Here is an 18,100-nt window from a genome sequence, read left to right on the forward strand (position 1 = left end):
TAAAATACAAAACAAAAACAACATAGGTCAATATAAAAAGACATTTCAAAATAATTCAGAGTTATAGAAAATACACAAGATAAAACACAAAAGTAAACGTTACAGTGCAGTGTAAGATATTAATCAAACAAACTGTTCTCACTCCCAAGTCATCACATGGTCAAGAGCCCTTGGCGTCAGTTTGTAACGCAGTGGGAAGCCCCCTTAGCAGCATAGTTCAACACACTGGGGGAAGCCCTGTAGCGTCATTTATGAACACTAAAAGCAGGTGTAAGATATAAAAAACAGAAAAGTCAGAGTAAGGAGATGGTTGGGGTGGACGGGTGGCCCAGAAACCGGACATTTACCCAGGACCCATGCGAACCAAAAATCAACATTGATTCTTTATAGTTATTTCAACTCCAACCACAATCTTTTCCTAAACCTAACCAAGTAGTTTTGGTGCCTAAACCTAACCAAATTGCGACATTTCACAACAGTAACACATGTTTTATTTTTAAAGTCTAACCAGATGTTGCATATTTGTTCTTGCTAAATTGACAGCAGAGCCCTAGACATCCAAAATCGATACCCAGTGTGTTAAAAAGCGAGGCTAAGGGGTCTTGAAAAAATGTCCATATGTGATAAGTTGGGAGTGAGAATGTGTTGAATCAAAAGTCTTAAAATTTGATTTAATAAAAGGCAAAAGAGTCAAATAGAAGGTCTTCATTCCTTGATTTAAAGGATCTGAGAGTTTCAGCAGACCTGTAGTTTTCTGACAGTTTGTTCCAGATATTTGGTGCAAAAAAACTGAACACTACTTATACAAGTTTTGAGTCTGAAGACAGACAGAAAGGAAGACCTAGGTGAATTCCAGTTCCATTATAATATGAGCAAACCCACTTATTTAGACTGTCGGACGCTGTCAAAATCTCTGGAATAAGCAAGTAAGTGGTGATTGAGTTGACATTGTTTTACTTTTATCAGGCTTTAGAGGCCAAAGTGGATTTGTAGTAAATTGTAGACTCAGAGAGCAGCTGGTGAACATAGTGGAGCATTTAGCGGCTATGGAGCCAGATGTCTCCCTTCAGGAGCAGGTGGAGACCAAACACAGCTAACAGAGAGAGAGAACTATACTCACATTCATCACATGAACCATCATGTTGCTCTGTAGCTGCTGGAGGTGGAAATAAGTTCAACATGTAAACTTAAAGTGATGATACGTCAGTGTTGTGGTCACACCTTTTTTCTGCTAAACATCAGTTATTGCAGATTTAAAGCTTGTGAAGCCAAGTCAATTTAAGCACATTCAAAAACAACCAATGTTGAGAATTCCACAGCCGCAACCGGAAAGACTCTGGGATGGCTAAAAGGAACTGGTTTGATGATGAAAGTGGCCTGGAAGAGTGATAAAACATTATGAGATCTGAAATATGAGATGGAGCCAGTCCATGTAATGCCTTAAAAACAATTAACAGTCTTATTATCATCAAATTACGAAAACGGATAGAGCAGTGCCTTTGAACAGTGGTGTACTGGGACTGAAATTCAGACTGGGGCCAATTTCTTGGACTCAACTTTAAGGGAGAGATCCTTAGCGTTCACCCAGACCATTTCACATGGAGTGTAGCTGGGGGCCGGTTTGCAGCGTCAGTTTGCTTGTTTGCATTTTGGTTGAAGCGTGAACTAGGGCAATCCTGGTCTTTTTCCAGATCCTAAAGCCATGGCACATCTGGGCCTGTATCGAGGGAACTGCCAGCTCACGTTCCTGGGAGGGAAACAGTGGGGGCTGATAACCAAGAGTGCACTGAAAAGGGGACATACCAGAAGAGGAATTGATTAAGGTGATGTGTGCGTACTCAACCCAGGGAAGCATAGTAATCCATGATGATGGGCTGGAAGCGATGATGCAGCGCAGTGCTGCTCAGTCAGACCATTAGTTTGGGGTGGTATCTGGAGGAAAGGCTGGTCATGATGCCTTGGGAGAGACAGAAGGCTTTCCAGACTTGAGATATGGGTTTAGAGAGAGGGGGGCTGGCTGTCCGGAGGGGTGGAAGTCCGCAGCGACGTGTGCGTGGTCAGGAGTGGAGCGTTTGCAGGATCAACTCTGAGTAGGCCTATCCCTGGCTCAGGTTCCCCTGTGTCATGGGGCTGCCCCATGCCTTCATTTAAGCAAGTGGTAGCATTGGTCTTGGCATGCTAAGCTAGCATGAGCATTAGCATTGGACTTTTAGCATTAGCATTACCTTTAGCACGTGGGCTAGCATCAATGGACACATGGTTTGTCATTTCATGTCACTTCATTTCAGTTCATTTAAGTACTAGTCGAAAGAGTAGAAATCATGATTAAATAAATACAACACATACACAATTATTTTCAAGTAATTTATTTTAGGATAATTGGATTTACCTATGGTCATCCAAATGTTTGCATGGTTCTTTTACCTGTTCTTATCTTCAAGCAGGGATCTGGGTTGAAGTGGCAAACAGGAATTGATGGAGTCTCGAGTAATTTATAGAGGGGAAGACCTGGAATGGTCCAAGTGTAAGCCAGTACAGAGGGGTGTACTTGAGTACCTAAAGTTTTTCTGTTTTGAGAAGCTTGTTCAGCATCTAACATTTAATTTCTGGTTTTATATATATATATTGTGTATTGATGTAGCCAGAAATGTTTGGGAATGTTGAGGAAGCATAATGTTGTTTGATTGATTTGTCTTGTAGGAGGGGCTTCCAGTATAAAGGAAGGAGGCAGACGCTCCTCTGGGCAGAACAGCTTTCGCCTGGAAGGGCACATGTGCTAGAGCCCAATAGTCAGGGCCTGATATTTTGTTTTTTTGGTGTTGTTTAATATCAGTTTGTAATGACAATTTGAATAGTTTATACTTAGTTTCCTTGTTGTTTGTTTTTACATTTTTGATATACTGTATTTTTGCAATAATTCACGCTTGCACTACTTCACTTTCCACGTGTCTGGTGAAGAAATAAATTGAAGCACCACGTGAAGAACTCCTGAGTCCATGTCTCCTCCTTCCACTATGGGGCTAAAGATTACACTCTGCTTTTACTGATTGTACAGCTACATATGCACGAGAAGAACATCAGTAATAAATATGACTAACAATAATCCATTCTGTAATTCTAAAAACACACTGCCCCTGTACCTGTCACTCTTTTGTCTGGTTCCATTTACCTTCTCCTCCTGCTGCTTCTGTTCCCTGTCCTCCTCCTCCTCTTGTTCATTCTCTTCCTTGTCTCCCTCCTCATCAACACGACTGGGGTCATCATCACCCTTCACCTCCACTGACTTTAACAGCTAATATACATAAACATACAGATATTCTAAGCTTATAGACAGATGTTGTCTTTGTGCGCTAACACATTGCAAACAGTTGGTTGTAATATAGGCTATATAAATACATAGCCTAATGTCTATGCCTATACATAAATGCATATATAAATAATTTCAGTATATAATAAATGCATTAGCCTCCTAATCGTGCACCTGTCTCTGCCTGTGCAGGGTTCTGGCACACCTGCTACAGCAACCTTTCTGCCAAGAAGTTGGTTAACTTGGCGCATTTAGCTGCCTCTTGTACCAACACTTATTTTTTCTAAATTATAATTTTTTCGGCACAACACATTTCTTTTTCCTCTTTCTCTCTTTTCGCCACATTTACCATGTCTGTTGTACTTATCACACAACCCAGCGCTGACTTCACCCCCAACAAAACGTTTGGAAATTGAACTTGCCCCAGATGATAAGTAAACTCCTTTGATCGGCTTTGTTGTGCCAATCAGATTTCAGCAAAAACGAGGATCAATCCACGTTGGGAGGGGCCGCTCGGATGTAAATGCTCCGTACTTGTATAGCGCCTTTCTAGTCTTTTCGACCACTCAAAGCGCTTTTACACTACATCCACCAGTCATACACATTCATACACTGAGCCTAAGTGCTCAAACAGAAACTAGCATTCACATTACAGAGATTCATTCATACACTGGCGGAACAGCCGCCAGGAGCAAATCGGGGTTCAGTATCTTGCCCAAGGACACTTCGACACAACCAGGGGGAGCCAGGGATTGAACCGCCAACCTTCCGATTAACGGCCAACCCGCTCTACCTCCTGAGCCACAGCCGCCCGAGCCCCCCTCCATATTGAAAGTTTGGTTTAGCCCAGTCTGATAGACTCACACGCAGCGTTCGCTGCATCTGACTAGCCGGCTGTCGCGGTTGCAGATCATAAAGTAAAACATTAGAACCTGAAAAATAACACCTGACCCCCTGCCGGTTTGGTCTGAAATGGACTGGCCACAATCGCCAGTCTGCCCCTGCCTTTGAACCACCTGGTTTTAGCAGTAAGTACAGCTGTGTATCATCAGCATAACACTGATGTTTACGGAGAATGGAGGCCAAAGGGAGCATACACAAAGAGAATAAAATGGGCCCCAGGATCGAACCTTGAGGTACTCCACATGTTATCGGTGCTGTAGAGGAGATCTTTCCACTATTAACAGAAAAGGTTCTTTCTATCAAACAGGAGTTAAACCACTGTAGAGCAACATACTTTGCTGGAGGCGATCCGGGTCAGGGTCAAAAGCAGCACTGAGTTCGGGCAAGAGTAAAATAACACAATTTCCAGAATCTCCAAACAGCAACAAATCATTTAATTGTGCTGTTTCTGTGCTTTGCTGTACTCTGAAACCGGACTGAAAGCACATTATTTTCAGTTACAAATGAGAAGAGCTGAGAAAGAACGACCTTCTCCAGACATAAGAAGAAATGCTGTAGAAATGGGCCTAGAATGGTTGAAATCATTAGGTACAAGATAGTTTTTTTTAGAGAGGCTGAATCACAGCATGTTTAAAGCTGGATGGAACAGTAATAAAAATAACTGTAGTTTTACAATATTTTTCCTTCCTTTGTTTCTCATTTAATTCTGTTAAATCCACCAGATGGCAGGTGAGGCTGCTGGCGTAGGAAACCCAAGTAAAGGATGCACAGTAATACATGTCAACATCCAATTATCTCATATTTATCAGGATTTCAGTTGTTCTCACTGTTGAATTTAACTGTAGGACAATCAAGCAAAGACTGTAGTAGAATTCAGAGCATTTACATATTCCTCCATCCATCTATCCATCCATCCATCCCTGCTGCAGAGCTCCCGGCTGGAGCGGCTTCCATGGCTAGGAATCCCAGCTTATTAGCTGTCTCTCTGTGACATCCTGACGGCTCATCACGGTGACATCCTGCAGGGCTGACCGCAATGGCAGTGTATGTGATGTGCAGAGCTGCTGGATTGACAGGCAGAGTGCCTGAGATGCTGATCTTTTTTGTCAAGCTGAGACAGTAAAATGCTGCAGCAACCCATAAATATTGAACCTGCCTACGGGCCAATGATCTACACCGGCTGAATGTGGCCTTTCTGGCAAGGCAAGTGGTTGTGTGTGAATGTTTGAGAGCGATTAGTCTATTAAGCTGCAGGGAAGTGTCCATTCAGAGGAGAAAGGGGGGAAAGGTCAAGTCTGCTGTATTTGGTGTTGTTGTTTTCTGGGTAGAATGATGCAATAATAAATAGTATCAACACATGCTTCACGTTCACATTTGCCTTATATTATACAAATCAAATTACAAATAAGATGTAATAGCATACATTTACTTTTCTTAACCATCATTGTCCATCATGTCTGCAACACACTCAGACTGCTGTGGGTAAAATGTTTCCCAGTAATGTGTTTCTTTTATAGATTAAACATGTGGCAGTTGGAAATGTGCATATGAAAACTAGCACGCTGATATAACCTGAAAAGTTTGTTCTTAAAGTTTTATTGTATTAATTGGTAACATTTTTTATCAATGGACAACATACATCAGCTAATTGGCATTCATAAAATTGGCTACAGCTACAATTCAAAGTGCTTTACATAAGACATAACAATGCATTAAAAAAGGATGTAAAGACACAGTGATTAAACAGACGAATAAAATCTTTTAGTATACAAATAAATAGCCCTGAACTACATTTAAGAAAAAGCAGTGTGAAACAGAAACGTTTTAAGACTCTGGAGACAGTAAGTAGACCTGTTCAAGACCTGCTAAAAGGTCTGGGACAGAATGTAGAAGATCAGGAATGTACTGTGGCAAAGATCTTGGGTGTTGACCCTGTCGATGAAATCCATTTAGAGGTTGAAAGCCTATAAATGGCAGCCATTTGGAGACAGACACAGTGGCAAGAAAAACTCACTTTTAACAGGCAGAAACCTCGATCAGAACCTGGACTCAGGGTGGACGGCCTCGACTGGTTAGAGAGGTGGGCGGGCACACAGTAGAGATATAAAATAATAATAATGGTAGTGGTAATAACACAAATATCAATACAAATAATACTAATAACAATAAAATAGTAGCAGCAGGTGTCAAGCAGGAATAGGGTGGCAGCAGGAAGCCCGCACCCACAGATCCAGACCCTACATCTCCCAAGAGACTAAGAGATGGTTCAGGACTCACCTGTGCCAGCCTTAACTTTAAGCTTTACTAAAGAGGAAAGTCTTAAGCCTACTCTTAAATCATAATTCTTCATCTACCACCGCTGGACCAGAAGCTGTGTTAGCTTGTGGCACCTGAGTGGCAATTAAACAAATGTATGATCACCTCCCAAGCTGCCTCAGGCAGGAAGCCCGCACCCACAGATCCAGACCCCACATCTCCTAAGGGACTAAGAGATGGTTCAGGACTCACCTGTGCCAGCCTTAACTATAAGCTTTACTAAGATGAAAGTCTTAAGCCTACTCTTAAATCATAATTCTTCATCTACCACCCACCAGAAGCTGTGTTAGCTTGTGGCACCTGAGTGGCAATTGTTTAAAAATGTATGATCTCCTCCCAAGCTGCCTCATTTTGTCAAGAACTCACAGTTTCAGCCTGAGACAAAAGAGATGATATAAAATCATTCTGGGATCGGATTAAACAAGCGAGATGATCTGGAGCTGGATTAACCAAACCAGGTGCAAAACAGTATCAGTATGTCCATATTGGACGCCCTGTTCTTCCCACTCTCTGTGCACTGTGAATGTATCCTGTTGCCTTTAAGTACCCATTGAAAACAGTGCACGTGGTCAGTTCATTGATGCCCAGAGCCAACCCTACCACCTGCCCCAGCTTTACTGTGTATCAGATAGTTTATGGAGATTTAATTCAACGCAAATTATGTGCAGCAAGTGAGCATCAACTGACATAACAAAGGGATCCAGATGAAATCCAGATACGGTTGAAGACACTTTGCCACATGTGTGCGTCTCTGTTGGACGGATCACAAATCCGTCTTTGTTTTCGGTTCCCTCCTCTGGCCCAGAAGGAGGTGGTTCCGAAGCAAAACACCATATTTATTAATTATAATTGTAAACTAAGAGCAAGACAAAAGTTTTGTAATACAACAACCTTGTAATTAATGGCCTTTCCTGTGTTTCCCCTGTTTTTTATAGACTTGTTATTGTTCTGTTGGATTACATTATACTGTCGGCTATTCATGTTATTTTGTCCACCTATTTACTTTTAATACACGTGTCTTTTTATCTCCAAAACATGCTGGCCTGAAAGACATGCCAGCGTATCTAAAACCGTTCATAAAGCCTCCTCAGAATGTACCAAATGAATTAAACATGACTTAGTAATTGACTGTACATTATAACACAGCAGGAGACACGGAGGCAGAGGAAGACTGAGCGAGTTGCACAGAGACTCCAGAGACTAATGAGCTAACTGCGGGGCGTTCTTCATTCTTCTTCTCATGTGACTGCTGTAATTGGGTCAGTCAATAGCCCTGTGTGGTGCTGCTGCTGGTTCAGAGGAGCCGAGGGCTGTCTGCCGTCCTGGCCCATGCCAGCCCTGACGATGTGGGCCACAGCAGCAGGAGAGCTGCCTCCAACCAGCCCAGTGTCTGCTCACTTCCTGTACCTGAGTACAGTCCTTTCCATAATAAGGCAGCTCAGTTTTGCACTTGGTTTCCTATTTAGCTGTACATTTCATGGGTCTGTGATTTTACCCTTACTCATACGCATTTTAAAGGACATCTGTTCTATATGAGCACTGCATCAGAGATCTATATGAATGAACATTAAAGTACACTGAAATAAAATAGAATAAAATAAAATAGTTACTATCTAACTAACTATCTATAACTATCTTACTATAGTTACCTGGAATAAGTTAAATATAAAGAGTCAGCATGTATTTACACACACAGTGATCGATACTAATTCCAGTGCAAATTATTCAGCAAAGGTGATCCATCTAATCTGATTTGCTTTATTTTATTGTATTTTATTTATTTATTTTATCATTTATATTTGTAGTTATGTTTGTTGTTTTTTTAAGTCAAAGTGAAAAAGTCTACATTCTAAAGTAACTTTTCCAACTCAATGTCCACATACTAGTTTTTCCTAAAGCTTTAAACCATCTGTGCTGAGAGATTGAAGAAGATGAAGACCGTGTTGGTTGTGTACTTCACTAGCTATCTAACAGCTACAGCAGAAGTCTGCTACCTGATCCAAACAAGGTATTGGGTTTCAAGCCACTTTGTTGAGTAAAGGCCTCAGGTAAGATTCGGTAATTTCTTTAAAGAATGTTTCTCTTTCTCTACCCGTGTCCATTCTGTATCCATGAATGTTATTTATTTCTTTCATAGTGGAAAAAGGAAGAGAAACAGTTGCATTAGCCTGACCAGCTAAAGGTCAGCAGTGGATAAATAGACGTAGTTCTGGGTCTCAACTGTGGCTGTTGCCGTCAAGTTCAGTCACAGTGGGACGGCTAGTTTCCCCTCTCAGTTTTAGGCTTGTGTAGAACTGTAGTGCACAATTGCTACAGTGGGTGTGTGGGACGAAGATGAATTCATGTGTACACACACAGATTGCAAAACACCCCAGCAGTCAAATTCATGTGGATAAAGTGAAGCCAAAATCATCATCATCATCATCATCATCGTCATCACCACACAGTAGTGGGTGTTGGTTGTTCAGTCTGTCTGCCACTGTGGTCCAGAATGAAATACGTCAACAACTATTAGATGGACATTCATGTTAACCAATAGATATATGCAACTTTTCACCTCGCACCACCAGCAGGTCAAAGTTTCCAGTTATCCAGTGAAAGATCTCAGCTCCTCATGGCTCCTAGCTGATAAATGTGATTAAACACTAGTGAGCCTTGACTTTGCTCGTAGTGCCACCAGATTGACATCTTTGGTTCAGAATGAAATGTCTCAGTAACTATTAGATGGACTGCCATGATACTTTGTTTAGACTTCATGTTCCCCTCAGGGTGAACCTTAAAATCTTTTGTAATAACCTTTTTTAACATGTTAACGTGTCCAACGCTTTGGTTCATGACCAAATACCTGCAGAACTAACGACATTCCCATCATCAGTTGCACACTGTGTTTGCTGCTAACTAGCAAATGTTAGCAACATGGAAAACATTACCAGCTAAAAATCAGCATGTCAAATTGTCATTGTGAGCATGTTAGCTCATAGCATTGCTGTGCCTTGGTAGCCTGGCAGTAGACTCTTTGCTTTGACCTGTAGAAAAGACAAGAGCAGGTTCTCAGTGGAGCAGAGTTTTCTGCGGGTTTAGTCTCTGCTGTTATCTTTCAGTTTCTAGCATCCTCTTTTTTTATTTATAGTTTAAAAATAAACTTCATTTGCTTTTATTTCGATATGGAATTAAATTTAAGGCCGCGTTGGAAAGTCTTTAATTTGTCTTTCAGAGAGCTGCATTATCTGGATACTGAGGAGCCTGCAGCTCACCTATACTGTGCACACACAGCAATATAACGTGGCTGTGTGTGTGTGCATACACACTAATTAATGTTTACATCAAGTCTTGTCAGGCAGAGTGGGTGTTAACTTGAGACCTAGTGTACATTCCTTTCTAGTTAAGTGTTTGCAGCTCTTCTTTTCCTTTTTAAGGTTTTCGTAGTAATTACGGGTTTTCTCCAGCAGCAGCTGCCCTAAAACCAGATCTGTGTACATAAACCGGATGAGAGGGTGAAACGAGAATGTTTGGTGTTGTGTTGGTATGCTGAAATGGCCTCTGCACTGAGACAGCTCGGCTTTGTTTTAGGTGAAAAGGGTTGGATCTATATTCTTCCACATGTAATGTATTTTTTATTGACTTTCGCCTTTGTCTCAGCGTGTTCAGCTGCTTTTATAAGCTGCTTCTATTCTCTGATTGCTGCAATTAGGGATTCACGCCTGTAAGGCTGAAACCAACTTGTTTGAGATTTGTTTCATTTGTCTTTAAATGCTCGGAGCCTCAGAAGCAGCTAGTCTCACAGCAGTCGTGTTTGTATCTCCTCTAATCATAATAAAAATTAAACATGGTCTGATGACAAGATTTATTGTTTTTAATAATAACTCCTGAGCTGCCTGGTCTCAGAGTTCCTTACTCAAGATTAATCCATTTACTTTTTTATATTATCTGCATCTATCAGTCAATGACAAGAAGTCCTAACTCATCTACACTGTTAGCACAAGGACCCATAGGATACACATGTTTGAAAGAGGCAAATGTGTCTGTCGCTGAAAAATGAACTCACAAAAAGTAGAACACATTATACGCAATATAACATGTCAGTTTACTCGTCATGGTTAGAAGTTTAAAAGACATGGGTATTTACATATATTTATGTAGCTCGTTTTCATTGAAACAGTTCTTTCTAATTAACACCAAGGCCACTGCTGACTAGACAAAGAAACAGTTTGCCAGCCAGGTTTTTCGTTCACTTTTGGTGTAATGCACCTGGAACGTTTTGAGGTTGGCAAATTTTCACTGGGAAATTTTGACATCCAATTGTGACTGGAACGCAGCATAACAAAGGACGTTATTTTGTTTAATTATGGGAAATGTAGGATCCACTGTTTTTGAAGCGTGACCCATACTAGAGACAAATGCAGCAGCTAAGTGAGCCAACTGCTTTTGTGTATTTGTTCCATGTATTTGTGTACTAGTTATGCTATGTTGTTGTTTTTGTATTGTGTATGCGTGTTTTTGGACTCCCTTGAAAATGAGATGCCGCATGTCAAGGGGCTATCCACTAATAAACTGAAATTAAATTGAAATTGAAATAAGCTGTGTACAGTAGCTTGGAACTCGGAAATATCCGACCTCCAACTACAAAAAGTACAACTGAAGTTCCTACTTCTGAACTCGATGGCCGACCTTTTAATTAACACCAAGAGCACTGCTGAGCGTTCAAGTGCGTGCACGCTTGACAAAGAAACCTCAGTCTGTCACGGTCAGCCATGTTTTTCTCTCTGTTGATCTCTCTGCTACTGCTGCTTCCTGTGTCTTTGATTTTGAAATCCTGACAGCAGGACACAATCCCTTTTGGACAGCAAATATTTTAGTGTACTGAACTGGATTCTGTCTGAAAATTTGGCAGCATAATCAGGGTTTATATTGTTTACCAAACAGGCAGCAAAAATATGAAACTGGGTCACTGGATCTGGACAAACAACTTTATTTCTGGTAATGCATCTATACACTGTACATTCAGTCACTGTAGTATATAAGCATAGCTATTTTCAAACATAATCTCATAAAGTCCTTTACTTTACAATATAGTCCGTGTCGTGAGAGAAGGGGAAGGGCGTCGTTGTAGGAGGGATGAGGAAAAAGGCGTGAAAAGATGAAGGAAACAAGGGAGATAGATGAATACGCCAAGCTTGGTTTTCATACTGTATATGTGGCATTAATAAATGGGAAAGCTTACATTTACCTCTTACATAAAAATAGTTCTAGACTTGTAAGGTTTATATAGTATTAGCAGCAGCATAGGGCTAAAAAGATACATGAGGATGAGGGGGAAACAACCTGCAAGGTGGCGTAGTCAAGTGTGTGTAGGTCTGCTATCTGATACTGAACATACTGTTAAAAATATATATGAACTGGTGAAAAAAGCCATTTCAATATAAAGACTCTACAGTAAAAAAAAGAAAAGAAATGGATTAACATTTGTATGTAGGGAATATTCTCTTACGCACTGCATTAACTCTTTTTGAAACATCTCAGTTAAAACACAAATTCAAAATCAAAAACAAAAAAACAAGACAGCTATTGTAAGAAAAGATTTCTTTTTGAAAAAGGAAACACCATGTACATATATTATACAATATTGTAAATGAAAAAAATATTTACATTTGTAAATTCTTATTCAAATCTTCACACTGGCTAGTATTTGCGTATTAATATGGACTGTTATTGCTGCTTTGCTGTCCATTATTTAGCAAAATGATCCTTTAGAAAACGAGACGTTGTTAAACTGCTTTTTTCTTTTACCGTGGGAGAGCGAAGAGCCAATGTTGTTATCATCTCCCTTCTTTTGTAGAAAACCATGAGTAAAGTAAACTACACACAGGCTGTCAACTCTTTTGAGTGTAAAAACAACTACAAAATGTACCAATTTTAGGTCTGCCAAAGTCGCAGACGCAGTGTTGTTCTGAGCAACATCAGTGATGTTCGATAAGAAAAGGGCCTTTAACATAATGCCCTCTTTATTATCCTCGACATGTCCGCCGCCTTGGGACAAGTCAACAAACTGGGAATAAACACTTAAGTCCCTATATACAAACCAAAGTAACAATTCACTGAAGCAAGTGGCTTTTCAAGATCTTCTATAAAAATTGTTTGAACATGCATATCATTGATTTCAAATAAAGGAAAAAAAATACTCATTCAGAAATAAAAAAGCCTTAAGCATTCTAGCATTTGTTCAATTGTTCTCTGCATTTTAAAAAGAAAACATGTTTGTAAACTGGTTGGTTTTAAGAATACTGATAAAAAGAGCTGCTGAGCGAGTGAGGGGCTTTTAATTTGAAACCTGCAAACAGGAAGTTTATGAGAGGCCCAGCCCCAACAGCTTCCTCATCAGTTTTCCTACTCTGGAAACCTTTTGCCCACGTCCAGGCACTTGAGGTTGTCCAGCATTGCATTTTAATTTTTTTTTCTTCTTTTGGTTTTTGCAAGTGTGAAGTTTTTACTAAAGAACAATATACGGCGTGTTGCTTCTTTTTTTAATTACCTTTTCCTCTTCTAAATAAGACAAATTGCTTTATATTGCATAACACAATAAAATCCTTACATGTACAGCATCGATGCCCAATAACTGACTATATGTGTGGCAAACCTTCTCAAATTTCATGCATAAAGAAAATATGAGTTTTGAACATAACAGACAAGCAGTAAAATATCTCCACGTTTAAAACAACATCAACAACCAAAGGAAAAATAGCATTAACTCAATGTACATTCTGATTGCATTGTACCCACTGTGTGACGGCAGATTCACGGCCTCTGCCTGCTGAATAAAATCTCATTTTATTGTCTGAAGGTGACTTTTTGTTCAAGCTCAACAATTCATGTTACATGTTGCAAACCAAGTTTTGACAAATTTGTTGTGAGTTGTAACCGTTAATCTGTTATAATTATATTACAAAAATAAAAATAAAAATGGGAGAATGCGCTGCCCGTAACTTTCCAACAATTCCAGACTGCATCAGCAAGCAAGAAGTGGAGCCTTTTTTCTTCACGTTTATTTACAATACTTTGCCTTTAAGAAAACAGTTTTTATTCGAAATGCATATTATCAAACAAAATGCTTACTGGGTTTATATGGTAGCAGTCGTGTATAAAGATGATATTTTCAAAGTAAGATTGAAGACAATAGTGGGAGTACAATGCATTATACCAGTATTTTGTTATGACAAAGTGCGATTCATTATTGTAAAGTAAAAAAAAAAAAACAACAACATATATTCATATTTACATACCTTAATTTAATTAAAATGAACATTTTTTTTGTGGTTCTTGCTAAGGTTGCCCTGTCCAGTCCACTATGATTTCATACACAATGGTTCTGATTGGTTCTGGAGTAAAAACATGCCGGATTTTCATCACTCAAACGGCCACACACACATCTGGAGTTTTTTTATCTTTATAAGATAAAGACTTCAGGGTTTTAACCCAAATGCTTAAAATAACATATGGCAACCAGTGTGTGTGTGTGTGTGTGTGTGTGTGTGTCTCAGAGACTGTAGGAAATTGTTATTGATCATCCAAAAGGTGCCTTTAACACAGCATGTTTTTATGTAAGCATGTAATTCCCAATGCAGGGTTTTATCCAGAGAGAGAAAGATATCACCCTGCAGCTTGGAGAAATTAGAAATCAGAGATTTTATAAAACAACAACGGGAGGAAACGGCGAGGTCGACCTTGATGGTTTTTCCTTCTGTGGACTGCGATGGCTTCCTGAAAAACCGACAAAACCACGGTGGCACTGTGGAAAGTTCATTTACTTGTTTTGTTCATCTTCTAATTTATTTGTATCTTTTATATTTTCACACTCCAAAAGCACAGAGAAACAAAGAAAGTCTTTTTTTTCTTTACATATCGCTATGTAGTCTCTTAAATAGCTTATAATGTGCTCAAAACCCTCCATCTTCGTCACGGCGAGGGACGGCGGTGGAGGCTTTTTTTTCGGGAACTGGGAGTTAAATGTGTCCTCCTGGCCACACCGCTCTAACACCTCTCAACAGCTGATCACTTTCAGCATTTCTTATCACACGTCTGTCCAAAAGTCTCACCGCCTGTTCCTGTCAGAGGAAATCCATATCTTGTGCTATACATCCATTTTTCTTTCGTTCTTCACAATCTACTTTTCAGTTCTGTGAGTTTGGAAGGTGCGAGCCAGTGCTTGATTTAGAAACACGCGTTTCCTTGTTGCATCATTGTGCTATTTCCAGTCTTCAAGAAAACCACTCACTTGACTTTTCGTGCGCATGGACGAGGACACAGGCCCTCGTTTCTTCTCTCTGCCTCTGGGTGGATGGTGAGAGTCTTTTATTTTTGTGTTCTGGAGGGCGAGCGTGATGGGCAATGGTGCGATGTGGCCGGCCCCGGACTCCTGGTGTATTTATGGTCAGATGTTGGGGATCATGGCAATGGCGAGGGGAATGGTCGGGCGGTGACATTGGCTCCTGGGTTAGTTGACAACTGGCGTGTCCTTGGGCGTCCCCTCCTTGTCGCTGTTGGATTTGGGCCAGAGTTGCTGCTGTAGCTCCTTCACCACCCTCTCCAGGTGCTCCCTGGCCTCCCGCTCCTGCAGCAAGTCGGCTCGGAGCTGCTCGCGGTCGGCCTCGGCATGCTGCAGCTTCATCTGGAGGTCCTCGATCTGGAAAACACATGACAGGAAACACCTGAAATCACACCGCAGAAGACATCTGACAGGACTGCAGCTGGATGACTCTGAGCTGTTTAAATACACTGCTTATGGAAAATTTCATTCATGTCGGATTGACCATAACTGACTTGTAAATAACGTTCACGCTAACATCCGATGACCTGAAGTTTTTCCCATCTCTTCCACTTGTCCCATAGGATAAGAACATGGCGATCTCTGCACGACAGAATGTGAATGTGATGTTGTTTAACTGGTCTTTGTCCCTGGATTGTTTCAGTTTCTCGGTCTGGTTTCTGGTCTTAAAACCCCTCTCTAACATGCAAAACAAGATGTTTTTATTTTACTATTTCTGCCAAGTTCCGAAAGTCTAAATAGTTAAAACATATATACAAAATTCCAAAGTCGACTGCAGTCTCTGCAGGGCGGTCCACAGATGCAGCTGGAGAGCATAACCTCCCTCTTGTTTTGTCTAATCTGCATTTCCCATGGTGCCTGAGGGAAGTCGACGTCTCTTCCTGTTTTCCTTTTGGAGGGGGGCTTATCATACGTCTGTGCACTTGGGGCTACGCCCATTTATTTTTGACTGGGGAAGAGGAAATGTGTTTGACACAATCAAGTGTGATGACTTTCTGCCATCACACTTGCAAACTTTGGACTATTAGTGTCTGTCTACATGCACAGCCTTGTTTGGCCTCTTATGATAAAATATTTTAAGCCCAAGGACTGATTAATTGACAGATTCTCGAACTTTTCACAAGCTCCATTGAGCTAACTGACCTGTGCAGAGTATTTTGCGCGGAGACGTCCGGCCTCACAGCCTTTATCGCAGACCCTCAGCTGCCGGGCCTGCTCCAGCTCCCGCTTCAGACGGATCCGCGACTCGTTGGCTTCCTTCATTTTCTTCTCGCTCTCAGCTCGCAGGCGCTCGATTTCCTTCCTCAGGTTTCGCTTTGCCTCGGTTGCCTCCCGCAGCTTCTCCTTCTTGGCCACCCGCAAGAACTCCAACTCCTGGAAAGAAGAGATTGTAGGGGTTAGCGCCGAAGAGAGGGACTGTCCAATGTAATTTGTCCCACGCTGCTTATGCAACTGCTGTGAATGCCGGTGGATTTGTCTGACACGTGGCTGTTTACCTTGAGCTGTTGACACCTGAGAGCAGTCACTGGTTAAAGCAGGCTGCAGTGTCCATGTAAGTGAGACTGAGCCAAGTCGGGGGTTAGGACAATGTGCGGGCTGACAGAAGTTAGGCTTCCTTCCTCTGAATCACTGAAAGACTGTGTGTGTGTGTGTGTGTGTGTGTGTGTGTGTGTGTGTGTGTGTGTGTGTGTGTGTGTGTGTGTGTGTGTGTGTGTGTGTGTGTTTGTGTAGTGGTGAAACGCCCAACTCCTACTTATGGGAACACAGCAGTTGGGACAAACATGTCTATCATCAAGCTTTGTTGGTTCCTACAAAAAGTGTGAAAAGAAATTATTTCCAGTACACCCTTCTTTCTACACAGGCTTTACATTGGATCTCTTCAGTAACATCAGGGTTAGGGTTAGTTCAGCTAAACAGAGCAGGAATTATACCAGTGGCTTGTTTTAAAATAACTCTTCATTTAGTGTTTACCACAGGTCGTTTGGATTTGTGTTGCCCCCCCCCCCAGCTCCTCTGAACACTGATGGAAAGTGAAAGTGGAATGCTGTCGTGCTGGAAATCGCTTTTCTTTGCTCAGGATGCATTTTGTGTTGCTCACCCACACAGACTCCTTCGTCTGCTGTTTTTTGTTCTGAGTCCAAGACTAAAAATAAAAATGGAAGTCTGGCCTTTCCCTTTGCAGCAACATCCGCTCTCATTGTTAGCACTTGCCAACTCATGCTAAGCTTTGCGGACAGAGATAATTCACTTCTAATCCACTTCACATTTTGAAGCCTGAGCTGAAGTAATTTCCTCAGTGTGCCAACTTTGAAAAGTTTCTGTCTAATCTTATTTCAAGAATGTACGGGGAAGCTTTAGGTTTGTATGTGTTGTCACGGGCAGCTACGGTTGGGAAATCCCTTTTCTATCAGCCAGCAGTGATGGTGCATTCACTTAAATGAAATCATATACTATGTAAATATAACATATCAGTGTGAGAAGAGAGACACTTGTGACCCCATCCACACTAATGCGTTTTGTTTTAAAACAAAGACCTTTTGGTACATTTGCACCTGTCCAGACTACAACAGTGAAAACAAACACCTAAAACGGAGACGATGCTAGTGACAGTGTTTTTGATTTAGTATTTTTATTAAAACATTTTGTACCATGCTAATAATACTTAGGCTATAGCCTACAATAGTAGGCTACTACTGTGTATGTCGCTGTAATTACTTTGCGACGACTCCCAGTCTGTTTTCCGCCGCCATAGCCGCTTTTAACTCGTGTGTTACATACAGTAACAGTCCAGGCTCATTATTGGTCCATGCAAAAAAATATCTGGTGTGGTTCTTCGTCTGTATTACTTTATTCTTTTGCCAAATCATCTATAACTACAGAATAGACCATCTGCTTCATGTTTACACCGGCACCTAGTGTACATGGCCACTCAATGTGCATTTTCAGTCTTTTTAATGTAGACAGAGATCAACACTAAAACGCAGCTAAAATGCTGGTGTGGACGGAGATCATATTCGTTTCAAAACTCGAGTAGTGTGGATGGGGCCTTAATCACTGGGGTTGTAGATCTAACCACTGATGGCTATCAGGTTGTCGCTATGGGCACCAAAGGCAACACATTCATAAGTCATTGTTTGTATGACTGTTCAATTATTTGCCCACAGCATAATCACAGTTACTCAGACACATTTGACCGGCTGGTGGACTTGAATGCCACAGAGGTTAGTTTGGGTTAAGCAGTGTGCTCATAAATG

At 41.0% G+C, this 18,100-nt stretch overlaps 1 protein-coding gene across 1 annotated transcript in view; it reads right to left on the bottom strand.

Moving 5' to 3' along the window:
* Positions 1-11,479: 11,479 nt before the first annotated feature.
* The window catches only part of skia (v-ski avian sarcoma viral oncogene homolog a), a 70,461-nt gene continuing 63,840 nt past the window's right edge, over positions 11,480-18,100 (bottom strand). Inside the window, exons 6-7 of the mRNA XM_038723447.1 lie at positions 15,990-16,220; positions 11,480-15,203 (exon numbers count right to left, since the gene is read on the bottom strand). Of these exons, the coding sequence (XP_038579375.1) occupies positions 15,015-15,203; positions 15,990-16,220 (420 nt within the window). The 3' untranslated portion in view covers positions 11,480-15,014. The remainder of the gene's footprint in view (positions 15,204-15,989; positions 16,221-18,100) is intronic.

The sequence above is a fragment of the Micropterus salmoides genome, unplaced genomic scaffold (genome assembly GCF_014851395.1).
Source record: "Micropterus salmoides isolate LMB-PRFRI ecotype aquatic unplaced genomic scaffold, ASM1485139v1 Ms_hic_scaffold_16, whole genome shotgun sequence".
Classification (NCBI taxonomy): domain Eukaryota; kingdom Metazoa; phylum Chordata; class Actinopteri; order Centrarchiformes; family Centrarchidae; genus Micropterus; species Micropterus salmoides.